The 22,147-nt window shown below is 42.3% G+C and overlaps 2 protein-coding genes and 1 long non-coding RNA gene across 12 annotated transcripts in view; 1 reads left to right on the top strand and 2 right to left on the bottom strand.

Annotated features, from left to right (window-relative positions):
* LRP4 (LDL receptor related protein 4) overlaps window positions 1-1,977 on the bottom strand; it is a 74,539-nt gene extending 72,562 nt beyond the window's left edge. For 2 of the 5 annotated variants that reach the window (XM_085548712.1, XM_015864526.3), the window contains exon 1: window positions 1,710-1,977. In XM_085548712.1, coding sequence (XP_085404838.1) covers window positions 1,710-1,794 — 85 coding nt within the window. In that variant the 5' untranslated portion in view covers window positions 1,795-1,977. Of the gene's footprint in view, window positions 1-5; window positions 193-1,709 lie in introns of those variants that run through there. The other 3 variants (XM_015864521.3, XM_015864522.3, XM_085548710.1) reach the window with 2 other exon arrangements.
* Window positions 1,978-12,412: 10,435 nt separating this feature from the next.
* On the bottom strand, window positions 12,413-15,592 carry LOC116653454 (uncharacterized). The gene is made up of 2 exons (XR_004307293.2): window positions 15,350-15,592; window positions 12,413-12,552 (listed from the first exon to the last, which is right to left on the bottom strand). It is a non-coding gene; the product is annotated as an uncharacterized LOC116653454 (long non-coding RNA).
* A 101-nt stretch (window positions 15,593-15,693) lies between these two features.
* Window positions 15,694-22,147, top strand: part of CSTPP1 (centriolar satellite-associated tubulin polyglutamylase complex regulator 1) — a 93,062-nt gene continuing 86,608 nt past the window's right edge. For 4 of the 6 annotated variants that reach the window (XM_085548846.1, XM_015864311.3, XM_085548845.1 and 1 more), the window contains exon 1: window positions 15,694-15,765. Coding sequence is in view for 2 of the 6 variants with exons in the window: in XM_015864311.3 (XP_015719797.1) it covers window positions 15,726-15,765 (40 nt within the window). In the remaining 4 variants the exon portion in view is untranslated. Of the gene's footprint in view, window positions 16,004-22,147 lie in introns of all 6 variants that reach the window. The other 2 variants (XM_085548847.1, XM_015864312.3) reach the window with 1 other exon arrangement.

The following is a 22,147-nucleotide window of genomic DNA, read 5'->3' as shown; positions in this document are numbered from 1 at the left end:
TTTACCTGTTTGGCATTGTGAATTCTGTGGCTGTGGATGCTTTAGGACAGCTAAGCTGCACACCAACCTCACAGGCACTTCTTTGGAACAATGGAAATAAATCTCTGCAGATGCTAGCAGGTGAGAACTAGGAGCAGCAACTTGCCACAAGCTCAGCATCTTCTCTGCCACCTCCATCTTGACACCTCCTTAACTTTTTCCCACCTTCAGAGGGAAAAAAAAACCAAACACTGTGCAGGAATCATGCCCTTGCTGCTAAAGATTTGCTCCCAGAATGGAAAAAAGATGTTCGCTTCTGGAAGAAATCAGTACATCTAACCTTAAATGCACATTCACTTGACAAGAGGATAGGGGAAAGGTCAGTGATGGGAGAACTACTTGAAAGGGAGACAAAGTGCCATAAAAAGTGTCCCAAAGGCATCAAGGCACAACCACCTATAAGCAAACCTGCACTTCACAAACAGACATCCCCCACATGGCTGTTAACAGCCCAGACACATTAACTAGGAGCACCTGGGTAACAGCCAAAGTAAAACACATCCAGATCTGCATCCATGCTAAGACCTGCACTTTAGATCCTTCTCACTCCAGACTGCAGTTAAGTATCTGTGTGGCATTTAGGAACCTAAGAGCACCTCTTGTTTCCAAAAAGCAGGTCTTCTGATACATAGGATTGCATTCAGCCTCTCCAATCTGGTTACGCACCTTCATCAAAACTGCCTGCAATTAGGTCTCTTGTTGGAAGAGAAATAATATTACTTGAAAGCCAAACACCATGTGATTGTGCCCCAGAGGCAATACTTGTAGAACGATGGAGGTCAGCAGCGCTACTGAAAACTCTTTCTGTAATTTCACAGAAACACAGGAGGAAAAGGATGGGTGAAATTATACAGCAGCTGCTGGAGAAGAGGAGGGGAAGAAATTGAGGTACAGAGCTCCCCTCCCCCCAGAGCCTCCCAACTCCATATAAACAGTTCTAAGAAGCGTTCAGATGCTTTCTCCACCGGGAGCACTTGTAAAATAAAACGCTAGCTCGCAAGAGGAAGCAATTGCTTTCCAGTTGGTAGGGCAGCCATAAAGATAAGTTTTCACCGACGGGACTTCACGGAACTGCCGCCCCACTCTCTAGGACTGCGCCCGATCCCCCCCCCCCCGGCCTCGCCGCCTCTATTTTTGGTGCGCTCCAGCCCCGGCCGCGCCGTGCCGAGCGCAGCGGGAGCGCTCCCGGTGCCGGCCGAGGCAGGTAGCCCGGGGCGCCGCCGCGGATCCGGGCTGCGCCTTTAAGGGGCCCGGCGTGGCGGGTGCGCGGCCGCATTCCTGCTTCGGAGCGGCGGCTGTCCCGACACGCCGGGCACGGCAGACTCCGAGGCAACCTGTGCGCCCGCCCCGGCCCGGCGCGCCGCTCGCCCCGCGGGAACAAAGCCCGCGCCCGACACCGCCGAACTTCCGCGGGGAGCAGCGGGCGGCGGTACCCTACGGCTCCGCCCGGCCGGGGCGACGCTGCACCCGGGGACCCCCGCCCGGGCGCCGCCGCCGGCTTCCCGCGGGGCAGGGTTAGGCGAGCGGTCCCGCGGCCGGACGGGGCAGGGACAAAGCGCGGTGCCGGGCGGGGGCTGCGGGGCGCGGGCAGGTGAGTGGTGCGGGACGCTCCCGCGTGGGCGAGGCTCCCCGCGCCCGGCCGGGCAGGAGGCGCCGCGGCAGCCGCTTACCTCTGGCGCGGAGCAGCGCTCCCAGCAGCAGCAGCAACAGCCGCGGAGGCGCCGGCGAGAGGCAGCCCCCGCCGCGCCGCCTCATGGTGGCAGCGCCCGGACCGCCCGCAACCGCGTCCCGGGTTCCTCCTGCGAGCTGCGCCCCGGTCCCGCGTGCCGCCGCCGCCCGCCCGCTCGGTGCCTCCCGCTCGCTCCCTCCGCAGCCGCGGCGGCTCCGGGGTTGGGGGCTCGCTCCCCGCTCCGCCCGGCCCAGGCCCGGCCCCGGAGGAGGAGCCCCGTCGGGGCGGCCCCCGCCCCGCTCCCCCCCTAGCGCCCAGGCGCTTCGCAAACTTTCCGTGCGGCGCGGGCGGCCTCGGGGCGGTGGCTGCGCTGCGAGACCCCCGCCTTTCACCGCCCCCGGGGCCGGACCCTGCGGCGGGTCCCCGCTCCCGGCAGCACCGCCCGGGAGCATCACGGCGGGCTGCACGTCGTTCGCGCGGCCGTGGCTGCCCGACCTGCGCTACCCCCTCTACCTGTCCCAGCCCCTTTTGCCTCACGCCCCTCCTAAACTGAGAGCCTTCGAGCATCTCGTTCCCGAATTCTGTGCTGCCATCTCCGAGAGTGATTTTACCTGCCGTTCGTGGCAAAGCTGCTAATGTTTGGCTTTCCCTCTATAGCTGCGATATCCGGAGAAATCTGACAGTATGGAATCTCTGCTACCCCCCAAAAAGGGTTTGTGTCAGAGCCTACGTGAGTGGAAATTCACGCTTGGACAATCTCTTACATGCCTGCTGGTTTCTGCGTTGCATTTAGAAGTAGACAGGCTCACACTGGATGTTAACAGCAGTTTTATGGTCTTTTGTGGTAAGATTTGACATTTTAATACACGGAGTTGGCAATGTGAGAAAGTAATTAATCTCAGTTGCTTTCAAAGTATTAATTTGGATGGATGGCTGATTCAGATACTCCAAACTCTGGACCACAGGGGAGGATGGGAACTTTGTCAAACTGACACCAAAGGGGCAGCATTAGGAACAGTCTCATTTAAAGCCTTCACAAAGATGAATCCAGAGGAAACTGCAATTATTCCTCTCCTTTAAAGAATCACGAGAGCAAGTAAACAGCACAGCATGTGATGGAGACATTTCTGCCATTCCTATTAATTAAGTGTAAAACAGTGAAGACAAAGGATATTTTTTAGGATGTCGACAGAAAATTAAAGTGAGGGCTCATTCTTGGTGAACTGAGCTCAATCTAAAGAAAAAAATAATAATCCAAAACAGCTTTGTTGGGAAGAACTCACAAGAACAGGAACACCATAAGAAGCAAACCAAGCATAAACTCACAGTAGATGGCTACAAATCAGAGGAAAGGACAGCGTGGAAGTCTCTTTTTTGTATGCTGAATTACTGCTTCAAGATCAAAACAGACCCATTCTATGTAATATGAGCACAATAGTACCTCTACTGTGGAGCTAAATCCCACAACATTCTATAGATAACATGTACAAAATTGCCCGAGAGTAACAACTGGAAAAGATCATCAAGAGCAAAAGATTGGATGGAAAGATTAAAAAGCTTCTCTGTACTAACACTGACTTGGACACAGTGATACACTGAGCCATCAAAAGAGTAAGCAACTTCAGATCAACTTAAGAGAAACAGCTCCAAGATAACTGAAGTGGAATGTCTGGGTACAGAAGGGTGAAGTTAAAGGTGACAAAATGCTAACGCATCTGCAGGGCAATGGTTGACTGGCCAGCACGCCAGACCCCTACACTATTGAATCCCCCTAAACATACAGGGCAACATAACCAAAATTCAGATAAAGCTGTAGCCTCTATTGAGGCTGGATCCTCAGGTGGCATAAAACAGAGAAGCCCTGCTGACTTCAGGCTCACAGAAGCTTGAGACATTTAAAAACTAAAGTACTACACATGATAAAGTACAGGCACTGGGCCCAGAACTCCCTGATAATTACACACTTAGGCCACGGAACAGTTTTCAGCAGTTGAGAGAAGTGTTTTCAAGTTTGAAACAAAAGCCTCTTGAAAAATATTGTCATAAACACAAATAAGTTCGCTCGTTATTTCTGCAGTCTTTCTTTCCCTAGGGAACAGATGTTTTTACCCACTTGTGTTAGTTACAATGTGTTTAGCAGTCCTCTGCAACTTGTGCCTGCATTCCGGCCAATCAGCTTCCTCTCCATGCTCAAATTCCCTGTAATTATATCACTGACTTAGAAATCATTTTGAAATCCCGTGGTGAAATGTTAGCACAGGGTGTTATTCTGTCTTTCCAACAATTGCCCAGATCAGCTGCAGTAGAGAAGTGCAAATTTACATTCCAAATCTCTCCATTACTTGGTATGTTGATACAAAACTATGACTGAATACAGCCTTGATTCCACGTGGGATCTTTGGAAAGTAATTGTAAAGCAGATTGATGCAGTGCAAAAACGGATGTTTCTGGAGAAAGAACATTAGAAATGTTGCAAAATACCGGTAGTAAAATTGAATTCAGTGCTTCGAACATGCATCGCTCAAGCCAGGGAGGTTATAGAAAGACTATGTAGGTATCAGTATGCATTTCAACCCATGCACGAGGTGTGTATTTGCTTTTACCCACAGCTATGAGGAACATTACATAACTCGTAATAATGCATAGATCACTGATAAGCAATAATATACCGTAAGTATCGTAATAAAAACAAGAAAGAAGTAATTAAAGTATAATTAATGATTGATATGACAATACGCTTAAAATAGGCATTACAGAGTCAACAGGGAGAAGGTTATCATAATCATTTCATGTCACAATTCCCATCCCCCAAAACTACAAAATTAAGTAAGTTGAATGGGAGAAGTTCATTCTGAAAATGATGGTAGCTGTTATTTCATAGCAGTGATTTTAAAAAGCAGCTCTGTCAGGAAAAGCAGAACTAATACTGCATCACTGGAAGACAAAGAAAGGAATTAGGGAAGATTACTGGAGAACATATACTTTAACTATTTTTGAACCACAAAGGCTTGAATAAGAAGTAGTAAAAGAGAAAAATATGAGTATTTTTGCTTTTATCTTTCAACGTACTTTAAAACTTTCCCCCAGCAGCTGGTACTGGGGCTCACCTTGTTTAATATCTTTATTGATGACCCAGATGTTGATGACCCAGATGAGGGGATTGAGTGTGCCCTCAGTGAGTTTGCAGATGACACCAAGTTGGGAGGTAACATGGATTTGCCTGAGGGTAGGGAGGCCCTTCAGAGGGATCTAGATAAGCTGGATCACTGGGCTGAGGTTCAACAAGGCCAAGTGCCAGGTCCTGCACTTTGGTCACAATAACACCATGCAGTGCTATATGTTTGGGGATGAGTGGCTGAACCACTGTGAAGAGTAAAGGGACCTGGGGGTACTGGTTGATGCTAGGCTGAACATGAGCCAACAGTGTGCCCAGGTGGCCAAGAGGACCAATGCCAGCCTGGCCTGCGTTAGAAATAGTGCTGCCAGCTGGAACAGAGAGGTGATCATTCCCCCTGTACTCAGCTCTGGTGAGGCTACACCTCAAGTATTGTGCGCAGTTTTGGGCCCCTCACTACAAGAAAGACATCAAGGCCCTAGAATGTGTCCAGAGAATGGCAACAAAACTGGTGAGGGGTCTGAAGCACAAGTATTAAGAGGAGCAGCCAAGGTAACTGGGATTGTTTAGTCTGGAGAAGAAGCAGCTCAGGGGAGAACTCATTGCACCCTACAACTTCCTGAAGAGAGACTGTGATGAGGAAGGGCTTGGCCACTTCTCCCAGGCAACAAACAGGGCCCAAGGAATGGCCACAAAGAGGAGGAGATTTAGATTAGACGTAAAGAAAATATTTTTCTCTGAGAGAATGGTCAGGCACTGGAATGGCTGCCCAGGGAGCTACCAACCCTAGTGGTATTCAAGAGATGTCTGGGTGAGGAGCTATGACATATGGTTTAGTAGCTTAGTGCATAGCAATGGTGATAGGATGATGTTTGGACTAGACAATCCTTTCCAACCTCTATGATTCAAATGTCCTTTCTTGGGAAGTTATTTCTCAACACCTCAAGTTCCCTAGAAGAAACCTTCTAGAGGAATTTCCTAGCAAAAACTTTCACTGTAGCTTAGTCATGCTCACAAAAGCTTGCAGAAATCATGTTTAAAATATTTAACTAATATGAATCAATTTCATAGAAGCAAAATGCATTTGTGCAAGACTAGGCTCCTTTTCGTAAGTATTGTTTGGCTCAGTGGGTAAGCAATAGGCAGTGGACACAGTAAATGCTGTCGAGCTTTTGACAGCCTCACAATACATTTCCATGCAATGATATTTTAAATAAAACTAGCAAAAGGCCTGGAGGCATTTGATTGAAGAAAATTATAGTTGTTATTTACCAAAATTCTGACGTACTTCAATTGTTATCTTTCAAGGCTTGTCCTAAGTCCTGTTTTGTTCTGTGTGTTCACTGACTACTTAGGCAATGATTGCATTTATACTTTATACTTGAAAATCTGTACTAACAACACCTGATAATCTCAAAACAATGGCAGTTGAGATGCAAACAGTAGGAAGGATGAGATCAAATATCTTAAATGCTATCAACAATTGGACAAACTGTCAAGAAATCTACAAGGAAAAAACAGTAATGAGAAACATGAAATATTGTTCTGAAACAATCAATATAAAATATGAATTCCTGACAGAGGAGAAACACAGCAAAAACATATATTAAGACTGTATGTATAACAAACAATATAAATCAACAATGCAATGCTGTTGCCAAAAAATGCATTTCATTCTGGAATGCATTAAAAGGTGTGTCAAGCAAAACAATTTGTTTTGTTTCTAGACTTTGCAGGGTACGAAGCCCCACGTGGCATCCCCTGTCTGGTCTTGGCTGAACACCTTCAGAATATAAACATATTAAGAGAAACGTGAAAATAACAACAAGAAGTTTATGAAACAAAACCTATGAGAAAAAGCTGAAGGAATTAGATTAGCCTAGTCAGGAAAATAAAAGCTGCAAGTAGATACAGATTTCTGATACATAAAAGCTCATTATAGAGATGTTGATCAACTACCCTCTGTAGTTCCAATAGAAAGGCATGAAAGAGTCAATTTGATTTGTGACAAGAAACACTTAAAAGATTTCGCTAATCAGCATTCCAACTAAGTGTTTCTAAACACTAGAACTGACTGTCTATGGGCACTGTGGAATCTCTTCTGCTGAAATGAAGAACAAAGTTTGATAAGCTTGCAGGTACTAGCCTTGATATAACTAAGCCTTGATGCAGTACAGGCTGGACCAGGTGATCTTTTATGACACCTTACAAACCTCCAGTTCAACCATAGATATAATTCTGAGAAGTCAGATAGGAAAGATCATTACAGAGCCTGCATTTTTGTTGTTCAAATTCTACATTAGTGAACATCCTTAACTCACCAGAAAATCCAAGCAAAAAGCAAGCTCTGGGTTCAACATAAAATCACAGGTTTGGTGTCATCAAGTTATGGGATTTTCCAGTTAGTCTTTTAATTTCTATCATTATTCTGCTGCTTCATTAGCTATGTCAGCTAGCTACCCCTTTTTGATATCACCAGTGAACTATATCTTCAATATCAGAATTCACTATTGGATGTAAAAAGAAACAGTCTAATTTTCCAAAGAGCTGAGATGCCCACAGCTTTCACAGCTGGTGACCTAGTTAGTAAATGATGGTCTCTGTGTTAAATACATTCAATGAAATTTTAGCATTGATTTATATTTTATGCTATGCTAACACTTTTTCCTTTACTGCCTCCCTCGAAGTCTTCTAAGCAGTGACACCACTACTTCAAACTCAAATGTACTCTTATATGTCATCAATTGAGTACTCACAATACAGTCCTTTACACTGTTTCTCAAGTTAAAGCCCACTCATTCTTGAGAAAATAACAATGCACGCATTGCATTCTGCTTCATTACCATGATTGTTTTCATTTTTAACACAGTAAATGGAAGATTAACAATTCAGAGCTTGTGTTATTTCATTTTATCCCCCTTTTGTTCATTTGCTGCCTTATAAGCAGTAACATCAGTTTATTTGGAGGAAAACTGTGATCATCTCACAGACCACAATTAATTCTACTTTTTGATACATAACAGCAAACCTACACTAAATGCCTACACTTAAAAGCTGAGATATGAAGAACCCTATAAAAGTTACTTTGTAATGTAATGATCAAAGCACAGATTCATCTGAAAACCCATTTATATATTTATTGTCAGGGCTATGGAGGGGAGACAACAAACCAAGTAAATTGACTCTCTAACTAGGGAGAAAGAAAACAAACTAATCCTTTTCTCATGTTTTCTATGAGATAGTAACTCTTCCTGGGTGTCCTGCAAGCTGGTTCTTCCCTCTCTTGCTGGTTCCCTTACATCTTCTATGTAAAAATAATGCAAATACACCCTCTTCTACTCCTGATTGGACTTCTCCCTGCAGTGAACTGGCAATTACCCAGGCCTTGCACAATGTCTGCATTGCAAAGGTAGCCTATGGTCTAGCCTTAGGAAAAAACACAGTTTAATACCTTGACTGGCACAGGAAGAAAAAAAAATGAGAATAAGGAAGATCATAAAAGGAAAATATTCTGTTGAAAGCTACCAGCAGAAGAATTCAATTAGAAAGGCCTAACAACTTTTCTTCTCCAAACACTTTCAAAATGGGAAAGCAACAAGTTGTGCCTCCTAAATGAATTCTTGCAGGCACTGAGAAGCATTTTCTAAAGAACTGATGAGCTGTGCCTTTCTTTGAAGCTCTTACTGTGGTTTGTAATCAATAACTTCTATGTTCAGGTAAAAAGTTTGTGGTGGAACCCTATCACACATCTAGAAAGAAAGGTGACCTTATTCCTCAGTACCCAGAATATCTGATGGGCTGACTTTTCCTCCTCCTCAAAAAAAAAAAGTGTATCTGAATTGGGCCTGCAAGAGAAACAAGGAGTCATAGGAACAGATGTGGAAAACACAAACATACCCCTTTCAGCTCACAAATGTTTCTTGTTTACAGAATCCCAGCCACTATGGAGATGAGTGACATGTAAAAATGCAGACAGAGATAAAGAGTGTTTTCTTTCTTGAAGATGATTCAGTTCTTATGCTTCATTGGCATGATGGGTTAGGCAAGTACCGCCAGCAGTCTTGAGTCTTCCTGATAAGAGATGTCAACCATCTGCTTTCCTATCAGGTGGCTGAATCAGAGACGCCTCTTAACACCTCTCCCTCTCTTATATTACCTCTTGATAAGTGTGAATCAGAAAACAAATTAATTGCTTCTTACCTACACCAAGTGAGACCTGAATAAAGACACAGATGGGAGCAAGATCCAAAGTTGCACACACTCCATGTGAGTCTAAGATCAGCCACCCAAACATTTACACATACACGTTTAACATCCCTTCTAGTCATACACACTTATGCCCACGTTGTTGCAGTTTTAGCATAATTAAATGTTATATTTTTAATTCTGTTAAACTAAGAGTAGTATTCTGAGAATTCAAGGTAATGTGAGGTTGTGTCTTGCATTTCCATTTGTGCTTCAGTCTAGGTCAGCAGAGTTGATAGAAGCTTAATCAAGGACCACAGCATGCATAAAACCATGCTTTTAGTTCACATTATAAAGTTTGTTGGAGAAACTGCAAGTTTCTGCTTCTCGTAACTCAGAACATACTGAGTATGCTTGGTAAATACCAGAAACATACTCCGGTTACAGAGTTTGAAGGAAACAAATCCATACCAAAATTTCATTGCTCAAGGAAGAACTCTGCTCTCATTAACAGTAGGTAAACTGTAACAGGATTCTGGCAGGCAGGTTCAGTCTCTACTGCCATACCACCAACACCTGCCTCTGATGTTGTGGGCCAACATAATATAATAGGAGGCACTACTTTTGGAGTGGCCTTCATGCTATCAGTTTCAAGTGGGGAATGGAAGCTCTAATTTTCTGCTTTAGAAACTAGCATGATTAAGTCAGCCAATCAAAAGAGAATTTTTAGTACATTCCTCGGATAAACCTTAATATCTTAATTTGCTCTTTCAGTTTCCTCTGGCTTATTTTTTCCCCTCTTAGTAAACTATTTGCATACCACCCCTTCCATCCCTTACCTACTGCTTCTCAATATCTCTTCCTTAATTCACCAACCAGAGATCATCAGTCTCTGGCTTCTCTTCTAGTGACTCCACAAAGACGTCACTCCTGAAAACACCCCAAGCTTTACGTGACAGAAAGGAAACAACATCCTTCACTCTGTCTTCTCATATTACTTTATGAATGACTGGCATATCGTTGTGTGCTTTCAATAAAATTCATTCTTCAGCTCTCATGAAGCTGCAGTATTCTGCAGTGGTCTCTCACAACAACCCTAATAAATACTCGGGCTCTTTTACATATTTAACAAGCACAAGTAAGGGCTGTTTTGCAAGAATTTCACAATTTTAATGAATCTGTAAATTCTTCTTCCTTCTGGTTTCTCCCCTTGCTCCATCATTTGCTTTTCCCTGTAGATTTTAAGATAGAATACTTCCAGACTGTTTTGAATGTGCTAAGTCTCTGTACTGCACACAGGAATTTTTGTCCCTCTCCCATATGAGCTGGCCAGTACAGCTGTCAGAGTTACTGCCTTGCTTCAGCTTTAGAAGCAACAGTTCACTCCCACGCAGACCTACCCATTTTCTTGCACACACAGAGCTTCATTTACTTTTATCAAACAGACACCTGGCCTAATTGACAACACAGTCTGGATGCCTCAGTTTGCAAGGAACATTCGATGGATTAAAATGAAGAATGAAAATTATAGGCCTTTTCGAGTTACCCCCCAGGATGAGCTAAGCCTTGGCTGTCAGAAATGTTTCCCATGCCAGAATTTCATAGTGATATTTATTTCTACCAGGCATATTGGACTTTTTTTGTTTGGCATGAGAGATCCTGCAAACTCTGCCAGAAATGGCTGTTTTTCTTCTCTGCATCATTAGTGCGGCGGCATTCCAGCTCAGAAGGGTCACTCGTTTGGTACTAAGTATTTTTAAAGATGTCGTTTCCTTCTCAAAGAGATAATGGGGACAAAAGCTGAAGAAGAGTGTGTCTCCAGCTTGACATTACAGAAAAAATAAATAACAAAAGCAGATTTGCTTGCTAACACTGAGCTTAAGAACAAGAGTTCAGTTATTCACTAGACATCACAACTGTAGCATATGACTTACAAGTACCTTTAACTTTAAAATGGAGATTCAGCCTCACTAAGTCACGGAAACTATCATAATCATATTCCCTCCTCACAAACAGATCACCTACAATTTAGAACTAGTCCTATGACTAAGGAATAGAATAATGTTTGTTGTCTTTTTTCCCCACTAAAAACTTTATTTAAAATATAATGATCCGTGAACTCAATTAAGCTTTACCCTCAGGTGTTGTTTATTGTTGTATAGACTTCAAAATTAGGGCAGATCTGTAGTTTCTTCCTTTCTGTTCACCATTTAAAAGGACAAAATAAAATCTTCAATCCAAATTAAAATGCAGGTATGGAATAGTAAAGAAGAAATTAATTATAATTGTACAGTACTCACAGTATGGTTTCCTGCACATTTATAACGCCTAACCCGTTAAATGTACACTTGACTTTAATGTGACACTTGTAATTGTACCTGGAACTTTAAAGTCCATTAATGGTACAAATGATAGCTAATTGAGAGAGCTGCTGTTGTCATCAAGTCCTATCATTAGCTGGGGAAGTACACTGTTGTTTCCAAACTTCATTTTGTGGCAGATGTTCAGAGAGAAACTTCATGAATCTAATTTCTCTAAAGCCTGTTGGCCTTAAGAAACAATCTAAGTCCCATCTGTTAGCCTATATTTTACCCACAGAAATTAGTCTTAACATTACATTATTAGAGGGGAAAAAAGAAAAAAGAAAAAAAAAATTGCTTTGTTATGCTAAACCTCAGGTTTGCTGCTTGCAAACAAGGTAACAGTTCACTCAGTCTGGGAAGGCTCAGACCAGGATAAACACGGGGAGTACTGCAGTCTTCTCTGTAAACGTCTCCCAAGGAATCAACAACATGAAAATACAGATTTTCTCATATAAATTCGTTGTAAATTTGGCTGACCTTTGAATTTAAGATGACCATATTTTTAGCATCTGTGTTTAGAGAGTTTAATCAAAGTTCATAAATATAATTATTAAATCAGAAATTTATTGGGAGCTTTTATGGGTTTGCAAGTGACTCATAAATGAATCATCCAACTGTGGCACCACTGATTTTTAAGATGTCTTGCATAATAGAACATTAATTCACATGTTTTCTAATTAATTACATAAAGAAAGCATGCAAAGTTTTTATCCCCCACTCAGTTCACTCTTCACAAAAATCTCTCACTGCTATGGTGCTTAAGATAACATCATCAACAAAAATTGACACTTGTTTGTTTTCCCCTCAGTATCTGATTTGTTTTGCAGGTGTTCTTGGATAAACACGTTTTGTTATCCCACTAGTAATTTTGGGAATGTACCCATTCTGTTAATTTGCCCATGCAAATGTATCAGAGGCCTCAAATATTACAAAACATCACCAGAAACAAAAAATCTAATTCCTGGGCAATATAGATACTTAGCTCACTCTTAAAACAGGACAGTGCTATGGACACTCAAAAGATGAGCAAGAAAAGCTAGAGAGAGCTTTCTAATGTTTCTTGTAAAGCTTTCTTACATGCATAGAAGTCTGATGTGGGACAAGACTGAAGACTCCTCACAGCCTGGTCCTTAACATGTTGCAGTTGTGAACCTTAAAGCAATATAGTCTCCAGCTGCCTCCTTCAGAAAAGAAAGAAAAAGGAAAGATAAGTTTTTTGCCTCCAGTACCTCCAGGCTTTAATGTAATTACTTTAGCAAAAATTGTTATAATTCTAAGTAAATAAAATATTTCATCCTCAGAAAAAAAATAATAATAGAAGCCAGACAAAATGACTCAGTCTGTTTAAAATGGGATATTTCCTCTAGAATTTGTTGCTTGATATCTGGTTCTGTTTATTATTCTATATAATGTCCTCTCTGAAAGAGGAGCCGTTTCTCAGGAGAACTTCAGCTAATAAAAATATTTCAGATCAACTTCAATAGTAGCATTTAGAATAATGAACAAAAAAACAGAAAGGATTAAGCTACACAATTAGTACAGTGGGCTCAAAGTATGTGGGAATGGAAGAGAATAGAAATTTAATCTAAACTACATGTTGCAAAAGACAAAGCTGACCCAGGAAAGAGTCCTCCAGTCTACACATCAAAATATATTAAAGAAATTACAGCAAAGAAAAATAAAGAAAAATCTAAATTATACTACTCATTATTTTCAAACACATGGTCACAAGGACTCATATAATTAAACTAGCCCAATTTAACTAAAGGTGTGATTTCTGATGGTCTTACGTCAGTCTTTGCGGGGAATTAAGCTAAATAAAATCAAATGCTGATAGACAAAACTCGACAAATATAGTTTAAAAAAAAGTAAGTTAAAAGATTCCAGGGTGAACGGTAACCCTGAGAGTCTACTCCATCATCTGCTTGTCCTGAAGTGAGAACTGTACTCCTGATCACCTCCCAAGGGGTTGCTGACAAATCTGCTGTTTTCCACTATCATTCTCCCAGCAGGGCCTGAAAGAACATTAAATCCTTGTTAAAGGGTTCCTCTTCCCAGAGCAGCTATTAAGCAGATGCTTTCCACTGACCCAGAAAAGCCTTCTCAGTTTTAAAGAGCTTTTTATTAAAATGCAATGCACTTGAGTTCTGAGATTAATACGGGGAAACAAACTTAACATCTACAACCAACCTGGCAGCATTTCAACCTTTCTAGGTCACAAGCATGAGAGGCCAGGTGAGTCCTAGAGCTGATGTGTTATATCATCTAATCCTGGCTTCTAGCAAGTCCAGAAAGGAATTACAGTAAACAAGGAAGTCTATAAAAGGCTTCAGAAATGGCATCCTTTTCTATAGTTCTCTCCAAGCTATTAGCATCCAGGTGCCATTACTACTGAAACTTAATACTACCACAAATGGATTTAGAGTCTAAAAGGATTACCTGAACTGGTTGAAAGGAAATAATGACGTCCAATCCACAGAGACCAAACAGTAACAAAAAGAACTCCAGAGAAAATGAGATATCTTATGGTGTATTATTTAAAACCAGGCTTCAAAAGCCTCTTGTTTACAAGAGCTCCAGATAATAATCAATGCAAAATGGTGTTTTACAGAAATGGCTTAAGCAACAAAAAAGAAAGAGTGCACAACATGTAGAATGCTTTCTATCAGCTCAAGAGACTAACAGTAAAGAAAAGGCTTAGAGATTTGGCTTTTCAACACCAGTGAAACTTCCCAGCTGATGGTAAAAAACTGCTTATGAAAACAGAGATCTTAACATTGGTTTTGAAATGGCAAGAACTGTGCTTCAAACCTCCTATCAAATCAAACTGTATCCCTCCTCTCCAGCAGTGGCCTAGAACAAGATACCTCATTGCAAAGCACCAGAAACGCTGAAGAATGAAGTCTATTCAGAATGCTGAAATGAAGCCTATTCTGTAACTATATGGAATAGACTTCATGTTAGAAGACATGCTTACCAAAACACAATTAGTCAATTGGCTTTGCTATGAAGTACAATAGATCATATTCCACAAGACATTGCACTTTTTTTTACTATGCTTTTATATGTACTAACATAATCTTGTATTTCCTCATTATGATCCTGTTCAATACAGAGTGCTGTAGCTTAGGAGCATCTACTGGTCATATAACTAGAAAGATTATTATGGTGGAAGGAGATAATTGAAAATAGATGAAGATGCTCACCCACATCCTGAGCTCAGAGAAAAACTCCAAAGGGAGTAATCTCCAGAAAGAGATCCTTCCCCAGTGTCAGTCAGCCCTTAAATGGGGTCTAGGAGGGGTGCAGCCAGGCTCCACCCCTTCCAGTCACACAACTGAATTGCCTTCACCTGTGCTTCTGTGGCTGACTCAGTGCTTGCCTCAGGTTTTAGGCTTTTTTCCCCTATTGTCTCCCCCATTCCATTGGGAAGCGGGAAAGTGTGAAAATGACCACATGGAGCCATCTATAGGATTAAACCACAACAATATTAAAGTGTTTTATTTCTGCTGCTTTACATTTGTCACTAAAAACACAACATCCCTCATCTGGAACTCCTGGGATTATGACTTTGGGTTGGGATTTTTCTATTGCTGATGTGAGAAACTGCAAAGACTTTTGGAAATTGTCTCTCCTTTAGCTTCTGGGATAAGGGCACTCAGTAGGACCAGTTCCTACTGGCCATGGGAAGAGCTCTGCCCGGACAAGGGCCATTCCCTGAGAAATTCCTAAATAAGCATTAAGGGTTCCATAGCTCAGGACTTTTCTGCTACTTTCCACTTTCCTGTGGAAACAGGCAATGCCTGATGTTCCCTATTCCTTCCTCTCTAGAGCACCAGTGTTGCAAAACAAAATCACGAGCAGAGTGAACATTACTGACAAGACTGATGTAACTACATGGGGTTACATCTCAGGCCACTGCTGGCCCTGCCCTCTGGGATACACTAGTCGCACAATACCCTTCCGTATCTTTATTACCGTTGCCATACGTTTCTCCTCAGGTCACTTTGTCTCTTCAGCCTTTCTCCCTCTGTTGAGTAGCCCGGCCTTGGAGCACACAACCACTCCGTCCCATGGGATGGCTCCTCAGGACCAGGCTGCTCCGCTCCGTCACAGACCCTTCCCTCGAGCTCTCTCCTTTCCCGCCCTTCGCATCCCCGCCTCAGTGCTGCCGTGCCGGGGCGGGGGTTGATGCGGGGCAGGAGCCGGACCCGCTTTCGGGCCGGAACCCTGCCGGTGTGAGGGTGGTTCCCAGCCGGGGCGAGCGGAGGAGCAACGCCGGGCTCTGGGAGCCAGGAGCGTCGGGTGCCTTGGAAACGGACGGAAGCCGGGAGGAGGCGGCGGCGACGAGAGGATGCTGAGCCCCGAGCGGCTGCCTGGGCCCGAGTACCTCGGTGAGGAGCGGGGCAGCCCGGGCACCCGGCTGCGGTTCGGTGTCAGAAGGGCTCGTTGGGGCAGGATGCCGCCCGGCCTCGGGGCCGTGTGTGGCGGAGCGGGTGGGATGCTCGGTGCCCGCCTCAGCTCGGCCGGTGAGAGGGGGCTGCAGTCTCTGCTCGCTTCTTCAGTGTCAGAAAGGGTGCTGCTCTGCAGCTGCCAGCGGGTTGGAAGGTGGGCTTTTCCTCTGAAAGAAAGGTAATGTTTCCCGCTGATATTTTTATGCCACATAAAACAAGAACCTTTTATTTTACAAAGCAGCCACTCCCTTGTGGGCTGCATCCCATTGTGCTGGCTCTGGCAGTTAGTGTTTCTGCTCGGTGTTCCAGTAAACTAAAGAGCAAGGAGATTAGGTGTTATTGTGTCAAATGAAAGGTAATTATGAGGGAAATAAGTCAATATGATGTCACTTAATTGCTAAAGATGAACTGCAAGCTGCGAGCATTTGGAGTGCATTCAAATCAATGTTTTTGAAGTGATACTCTTCAGCCATTACCTTCTAGGCCTAAGAGGCTGTTTGCTAATAACTGTTATTAAGGTATACTTAATTTGCTGCGGCTTTGTTGTACAAGGAAAGGTAAGAAGTGGTGTGTATTGGTTTGTGTTACTTGTTTCAGCATGGTTTTGCTTTCTCTGGTAAGCCAGAACGTAACAGAGCTAGAGAAACATTGTACTGTCTAGTCAATGGAAAGCTACTGTTCCAGGGGAAGGCTGCAGCCGCTGTTTCTTCAGCCTAGGTTAGGGTCAATGAGTCAGGATCCGACTCCCCTTCCAGGGTGCCCCACAGCAATAAAGAGGGCTGAAGAGTTTAATCGAAGGGGTGATCTACATCCTCTTGGAGTAGAACCTCTGCATTTTTGCTACTAGGCTGCTGGTAGGTGCTTTGTACGCGCCTACGTACCCACACTGCCATCTGTGTTATAGAAACTCAAGGCAGAAAGTAGGAGTTTTAGCTCTCTGCACAGGGTGATTCTTGAGAGATTCATTTTGGTGAAGTCCTTATTATGGATTTCAACTTTGGCATTAGTTCAGGTATTTGAGAACAGTATTGCAGCATGCCATTTAGATACACCCTCCAATTGTGCGTCACCCTGTTATACTACATCAGCATTTTCAACTTATGCATTAATGGAGACACTCACTTTTCCACAGAATTGCTCTAGGCTGGAACTTGCAAAATTTCTTTTTTTCCCCCTTTTTAAAGCAAGCCAACTTGGTTTGGGGTTCATTTAATTGTTTTTTAATGGAATAGGTGCTTAACACTTACTTGTGTGAAACTTGTCATTTAGGACTGAATCAGTCAAAACAAGCTAGGAGACAGACTACCAATACTTCTTAAAGAAGAAATAACCAATGTTCTGTTTTACACCTTTAAGGGCTCTATGATTCTATGTCAGATTGTGAAAGAATTGCCTAAGAGCTTTTTTAGTTGATAGTGTAGGGAGGGAGTCCTGTTTAAATTGCAGTCTATACTAGAAAGCGTCTTCATGAGGCTGCTCCCAGATCCTATGGAATGAATTCTGTCCTCATAGTAGGAAATCAATAAAAAGTGTTTTCATAAGATATTTTGTTTGTTTTCTACATTGCCCTGGCACTCTGAAATCACTGTTATTTGGATTTGTCCTCTTCCGTACCTCTAACTCTTGACAATACAGCTGTCTGTTGTGGGGTTGGAAGAAATTGTGAAAAAAAGTTTCACATTCTGTAATTTCCTTCTGAAACTGTTTCCCCAAGCTGCCATATAAGATATTCTTTGAGTCTTCTAGATTGGATGGCACTCTTTCTTTCTTGACTTGAAATAAGCATACTTCACCTCTTTTCCTTTCTCAACACACAAAACAGGCCAAATGAAATGAGCAGCCAAAGTAGTATTTTGTGCTACTTGAGGTGTTTATCTTTTCTTTTTCCTTCCCTTTGTAAAGGTAATTCTGTCATGTCCTGTTTGGACACTAAGAGGACAATATATTCTGACATATTCTAGGGGAAGTAGAAGCAGTCGGGAGTTAAAATAAAAATGAACAATGAATCAGACATTCACTGAAGATGAAAAATAACTGCAAATTTTTGGTATTGGGAAGTGCAAATCTCATGCCATAGTGACTGTGAGACAATAAGTAGAAGAGCAGAGATGACCAGAATTCAGTGAATAGGAAAGGAGATGAGGTCTGCGAAATAGGCAGAAAGGGCTGCAGGGAAGAAGCTGTAGCAAGCAGGATGTTTAAAACTGTGTTTTCACTCACTAAACAATAGTTAGTGTTTGGGGATAGTGATGAAAATGTGTTTTACGTTTGATGGATGAGACTAGAACAACAGTAGGCAAAATAAAGCTTATTTGAGACACTTTTCCATGCCTTCCTCATTACAGTTTAATAACTGGTGATTGCTCCATTATTTATAACAGGCAACAGAGCACTCAGTTTATTGTTCTACTCATGCAGCTGTCTTCTGAAGCTTCAAGTTGTAGATTTCCCCATCTTCTCCATTAAAAAGAAAATGCTGAAGATTATTGCAAATTTCTGAAATTTTCCTCTGGAGCCTTCTTTTCTCTACTCCCTAATTCCAGGATGTTGGTTTTTTCCTTTCTTTGCCAGCATAAGACATGTAAGAACATAAATTTACCATTAGGTAAATGCCTTATTGGTAAAGCATGAGGCTATTAAGTGCCAGGAACACAGTCCTGTTTCCTCATCTCTCTTAGGCTTAATGAGTTGAAAGAGCATTCACGTTTTACAAAGCCAAGAGTAGCTTCCAGCAAAGTACTTCAGTCACACAGTGACCTTGCACAAAGCTGGGGTTTACCCTTTTCCTGAAGTACTGAGTTAGAAAGTCCAACTGCACCCTCAGCAAGTTTGCAGGTGATGCCAAGCTGTGTGGTACGGTTGATGCACCCAAGGCACAGGGATGGGATGCAATTCAGAGGGATCCAGAAAGGCTGGAGCAGTGGGCCCAGATGAACCTCATGAGTTCTAACAAATCCAGGTGCAAAGTCGCACCTGAGTTATGGCAATCCATATAACTATAAGCCTGGGGATGAAAGGATTATATACAGGCCTGCTGAAAAGGGCTCAAGGGTATTGGTGGATGGTAGTGATGTCAGTGATGTGTAGTTACAGCCCAGAAAGCCAACAATATCCTGGGCTGTATCAAAAGAAGTATAGCCAGAAGGCATCCACCTAGAGATCATCTAGAGATGATCCTACCCCTCTACTCTGCACTGATGAGACCATACCCAGAGAGCTGCATGGGGTTCTGAGCAGCCTGATGGAACCATGGGTGTTCCTGTTCTCCGGCATTGGACTGGACGGCTTTTAAACTCAACCCTTCCAGCTGTAAAAATTCTATGATTGTACAATTTTCTTTACCAACATGTTCAATGTTTAGGCTACTGTTACAATTGGAAAGACTAATGCACAAGAAGGGCAATACAGGAAAATAACAGCAAAGGGACCAGTGCATATAGGATGGTATTTCGTGGGAAAAGTAAAGGTACTCACCCATCTCCAAAGATTTAGGCTCACAGAAAGAACTCTACAAGGAAGAGATCTTCAGCCAGAGAACCTTCCCCAGTTGCAGTCAGCCCATAAATGAGGTCTAAGAGGGGTACAGCCAGGGTCCACCTCTTCTTGTCCCACAGTTGAATTGCCTTCACCTGTGCTCCCAGGGCTGACCAGGTCCTTTCCCCAGGTGCTCAATCAGTGTTTCAGGCTGTGACTGAACAGTTCCCATACAGCTATGCTTATATCTAGGGATCATGACCAATGCTGAATCTCTTCACAGTTGAGATATTTGCCAAACTTCTATGGAACACTCCATCTGAAAGATGTTCTGGTCTAAAAAGAGATAACAAATCATTTTTCTTTTCCCTTTCTTACTCTTCTGTATAAATAGGAGAGCTATAATGCGGAGGATGAATGACTTCCCTGCTGATAGATTTAAGTTTGTTTGTACGGATGATAAGTTCAAATCCTCTTAGATTCAGTATCATACTTTCTCCAAAAGATTGCAGCTTCAAACCAAACCTGCTGTTGTACTACAGGATATCTACCTTAGCTTGATAGGTATTACATGGAATCTCATTTTGAGTGAGGTAGATTTCCAGAACTGGAGAGCCTCTGTGTTTGAGTATGAATTGACAGGGAGCCTGTCAAAGGGTATCTAATGTCCTTGTAACAAGCAGTAGTGGTCATTACTTCCACAGTGTTAATAACATGCTGAATAAATTCAGATTGATTTATGTTTTAGGGGAAAAAAGCTCAACAATTGTGCAGTGAAGAGGTGGTGATGCCTAACATCTACACTGCATCTTGCAGGAGGTAGTTGCTGGAGGGATTTGGACGATGAAGGCAATCTGTGTGCGGTCTCAGGATGCTTGTGCAGTGAAAGACTATAATGTCATGGTTTGTTATTAATGTCTGATTAATTTTTTGAAAGAAATATCCAGTTGTGGTCACAGTAAAATTACAAACTGAAGCATTTCTCAGATTTTTTGGTTGAAAGTGATTTTAAATCCACGAATACACAGAATACAATGCGTTGTGTGGCCATTTAGCACACATTCCTGAACAGCTGTTCATGTCCCACTCATATCATAGTGTTATCTCTGGTATGGCTGGGTCTACTTGCACTTTGCTACGCATTCTGTCCTTTAATCTCAGTTTTTAGGGCTAATAGGAAATTATACTGATAAGCTGTGCAAAGCTGTGAGGAACTATAGCTGTACAGTGATTTTGCTCTTAGGTCGGTTGTTTTTATTTGCATACTTCTCTTGCTAAGTCCATTCCGTGAGGATATCTGAAGAAGAGAAAAAGAGCATCCTGAAAGGTTATCAATGCTGAAAAGTCTTTGGGAGCTGATGTTATTCTGTTTTTGTAGTTTATATGCATTATTATTACTCGTGCAATATTAGCAATAATTGTTTTTGTGTTACTGTAGTTGTCTCTGATGTGCTTTAATACAGTGGGGTCCTTAGTTCAGTGGGGTCCTTAGTTAAGCTCTGATTTAGAATAAAATCAGGAAGTGAATTTAGGAGCGTACAAAGTAGCAGCTAGAGATTTAAAAACACCAAAAATATTTCAAGTACATTAAATCTTGTAATGCTCTTGAACTTCTGATAACTGAAATGAATTAGAGCGGTAATTGCATCAAAGAGTGTATTTTGAGCACTTCAATTGAGGAGGAGGAAAATAATTAATAAAAATCAGTCTCATTATCCAGGAATTCCCACTCCTGATTTTTCATAACATTCTGCTATGCCAGGAATGAAGCAGCCAACAAAAAAACACTCGTGCATACAGTAGGTATTGCTCTGGTAGAGGGCTTGTGATCCTTTAGAAGGCATCTCTCATGACAAGCTGAGCAATAATGCAGCTAGCTGATTTGATAATTTGATAAATAAGACCCAACCTTTGCTCTTGGCTGTGGTTCTAATGCTGCTTTAAACAGAGCATTCCTGTTGACCTGTACTGATGTGTATTTTACCATCCTATATAAGTTTATTCCAGTCTGCTGGTATACTGATCTACAGGGTGAGGTTTTTTGTTGTTCTATTTTTGTCTGATTGTTTTATTGGCCTCTTAAAAAAGGCAAATCTCTTGGAAAAAAAAAGCTCCATCATGTTGCCATTGTGTGCTGAAAGGGATAACATGCAACTCAAGGGAATGGCTCTACAGCATATGTAAGTTCTTTATCCTCGCCCTCACAGCTCCTGGGCACTGCTGGTAATAAAAAAAATACAAATACACAGTATCGTTACATAAAGGTAGTATGTATTTTCTTTCTTCCTCCTGAATTTCTGACTTAGAGAATGTTAGTTCATACATTCCGTTTCACATAGTAGTATTTTCCTTTTCCTTCAAGTCTTCCCTCAAATGTCAGTGCCTGTTCTTATAATATTTTTAGTCAAACCTACAGATTACCAGGCCTGCTTGTTCTTGTAAGAAGAAACAAGTCATTCATTGGCTTACAAAAGGACTATTTTTACTACTATAATTTCAAATGTAAAAATAAATTGATATAATTTCAGTTAAAAGGAATCAGTTGGGGTTGCGTAAACTATTGTAGTGGAGAACGTAGGGATTGTGAACTGAGTGTGGGTGTATTTCTTTCTCTGTCTTTTACTTCTAAGCTGGAGGAAACTCATGTGACCCGATCAGGCCATGCTTGAATTGAACAGACAGCACTCAACCTTGAATTTGGTTTTGAGCCAAAGGGTATTAATTTCAGAATGTACTTTGTACCTTGAGCTAGTGAGGTGGGATGCTGGTGTGTGAGTGGAGTGGCAATGCTGTCAGTGCCATTCTCCCAAGTGCTGCAGTAGCTGACATGTTAGACGCATTGTAATCA

Source organism: Coturnix japonica, chromosome 5 (genome assembly GCF_054131305.1).
Source record: "Coturnix japonica strain WE chromosome 5, WE-NBRP24, whole genome shotgun sequence".
NCBI lineage: Eukaryota > Metazoa > Chordata > Aves > Galliformes > Phasianidae > Coturnix > Coturnix japonica.
The sequence above is the reverse complement of the archived record's forward strand: the minus strand, read 5'-3'. Positions and strand labels throughout refer to the sequence as shown.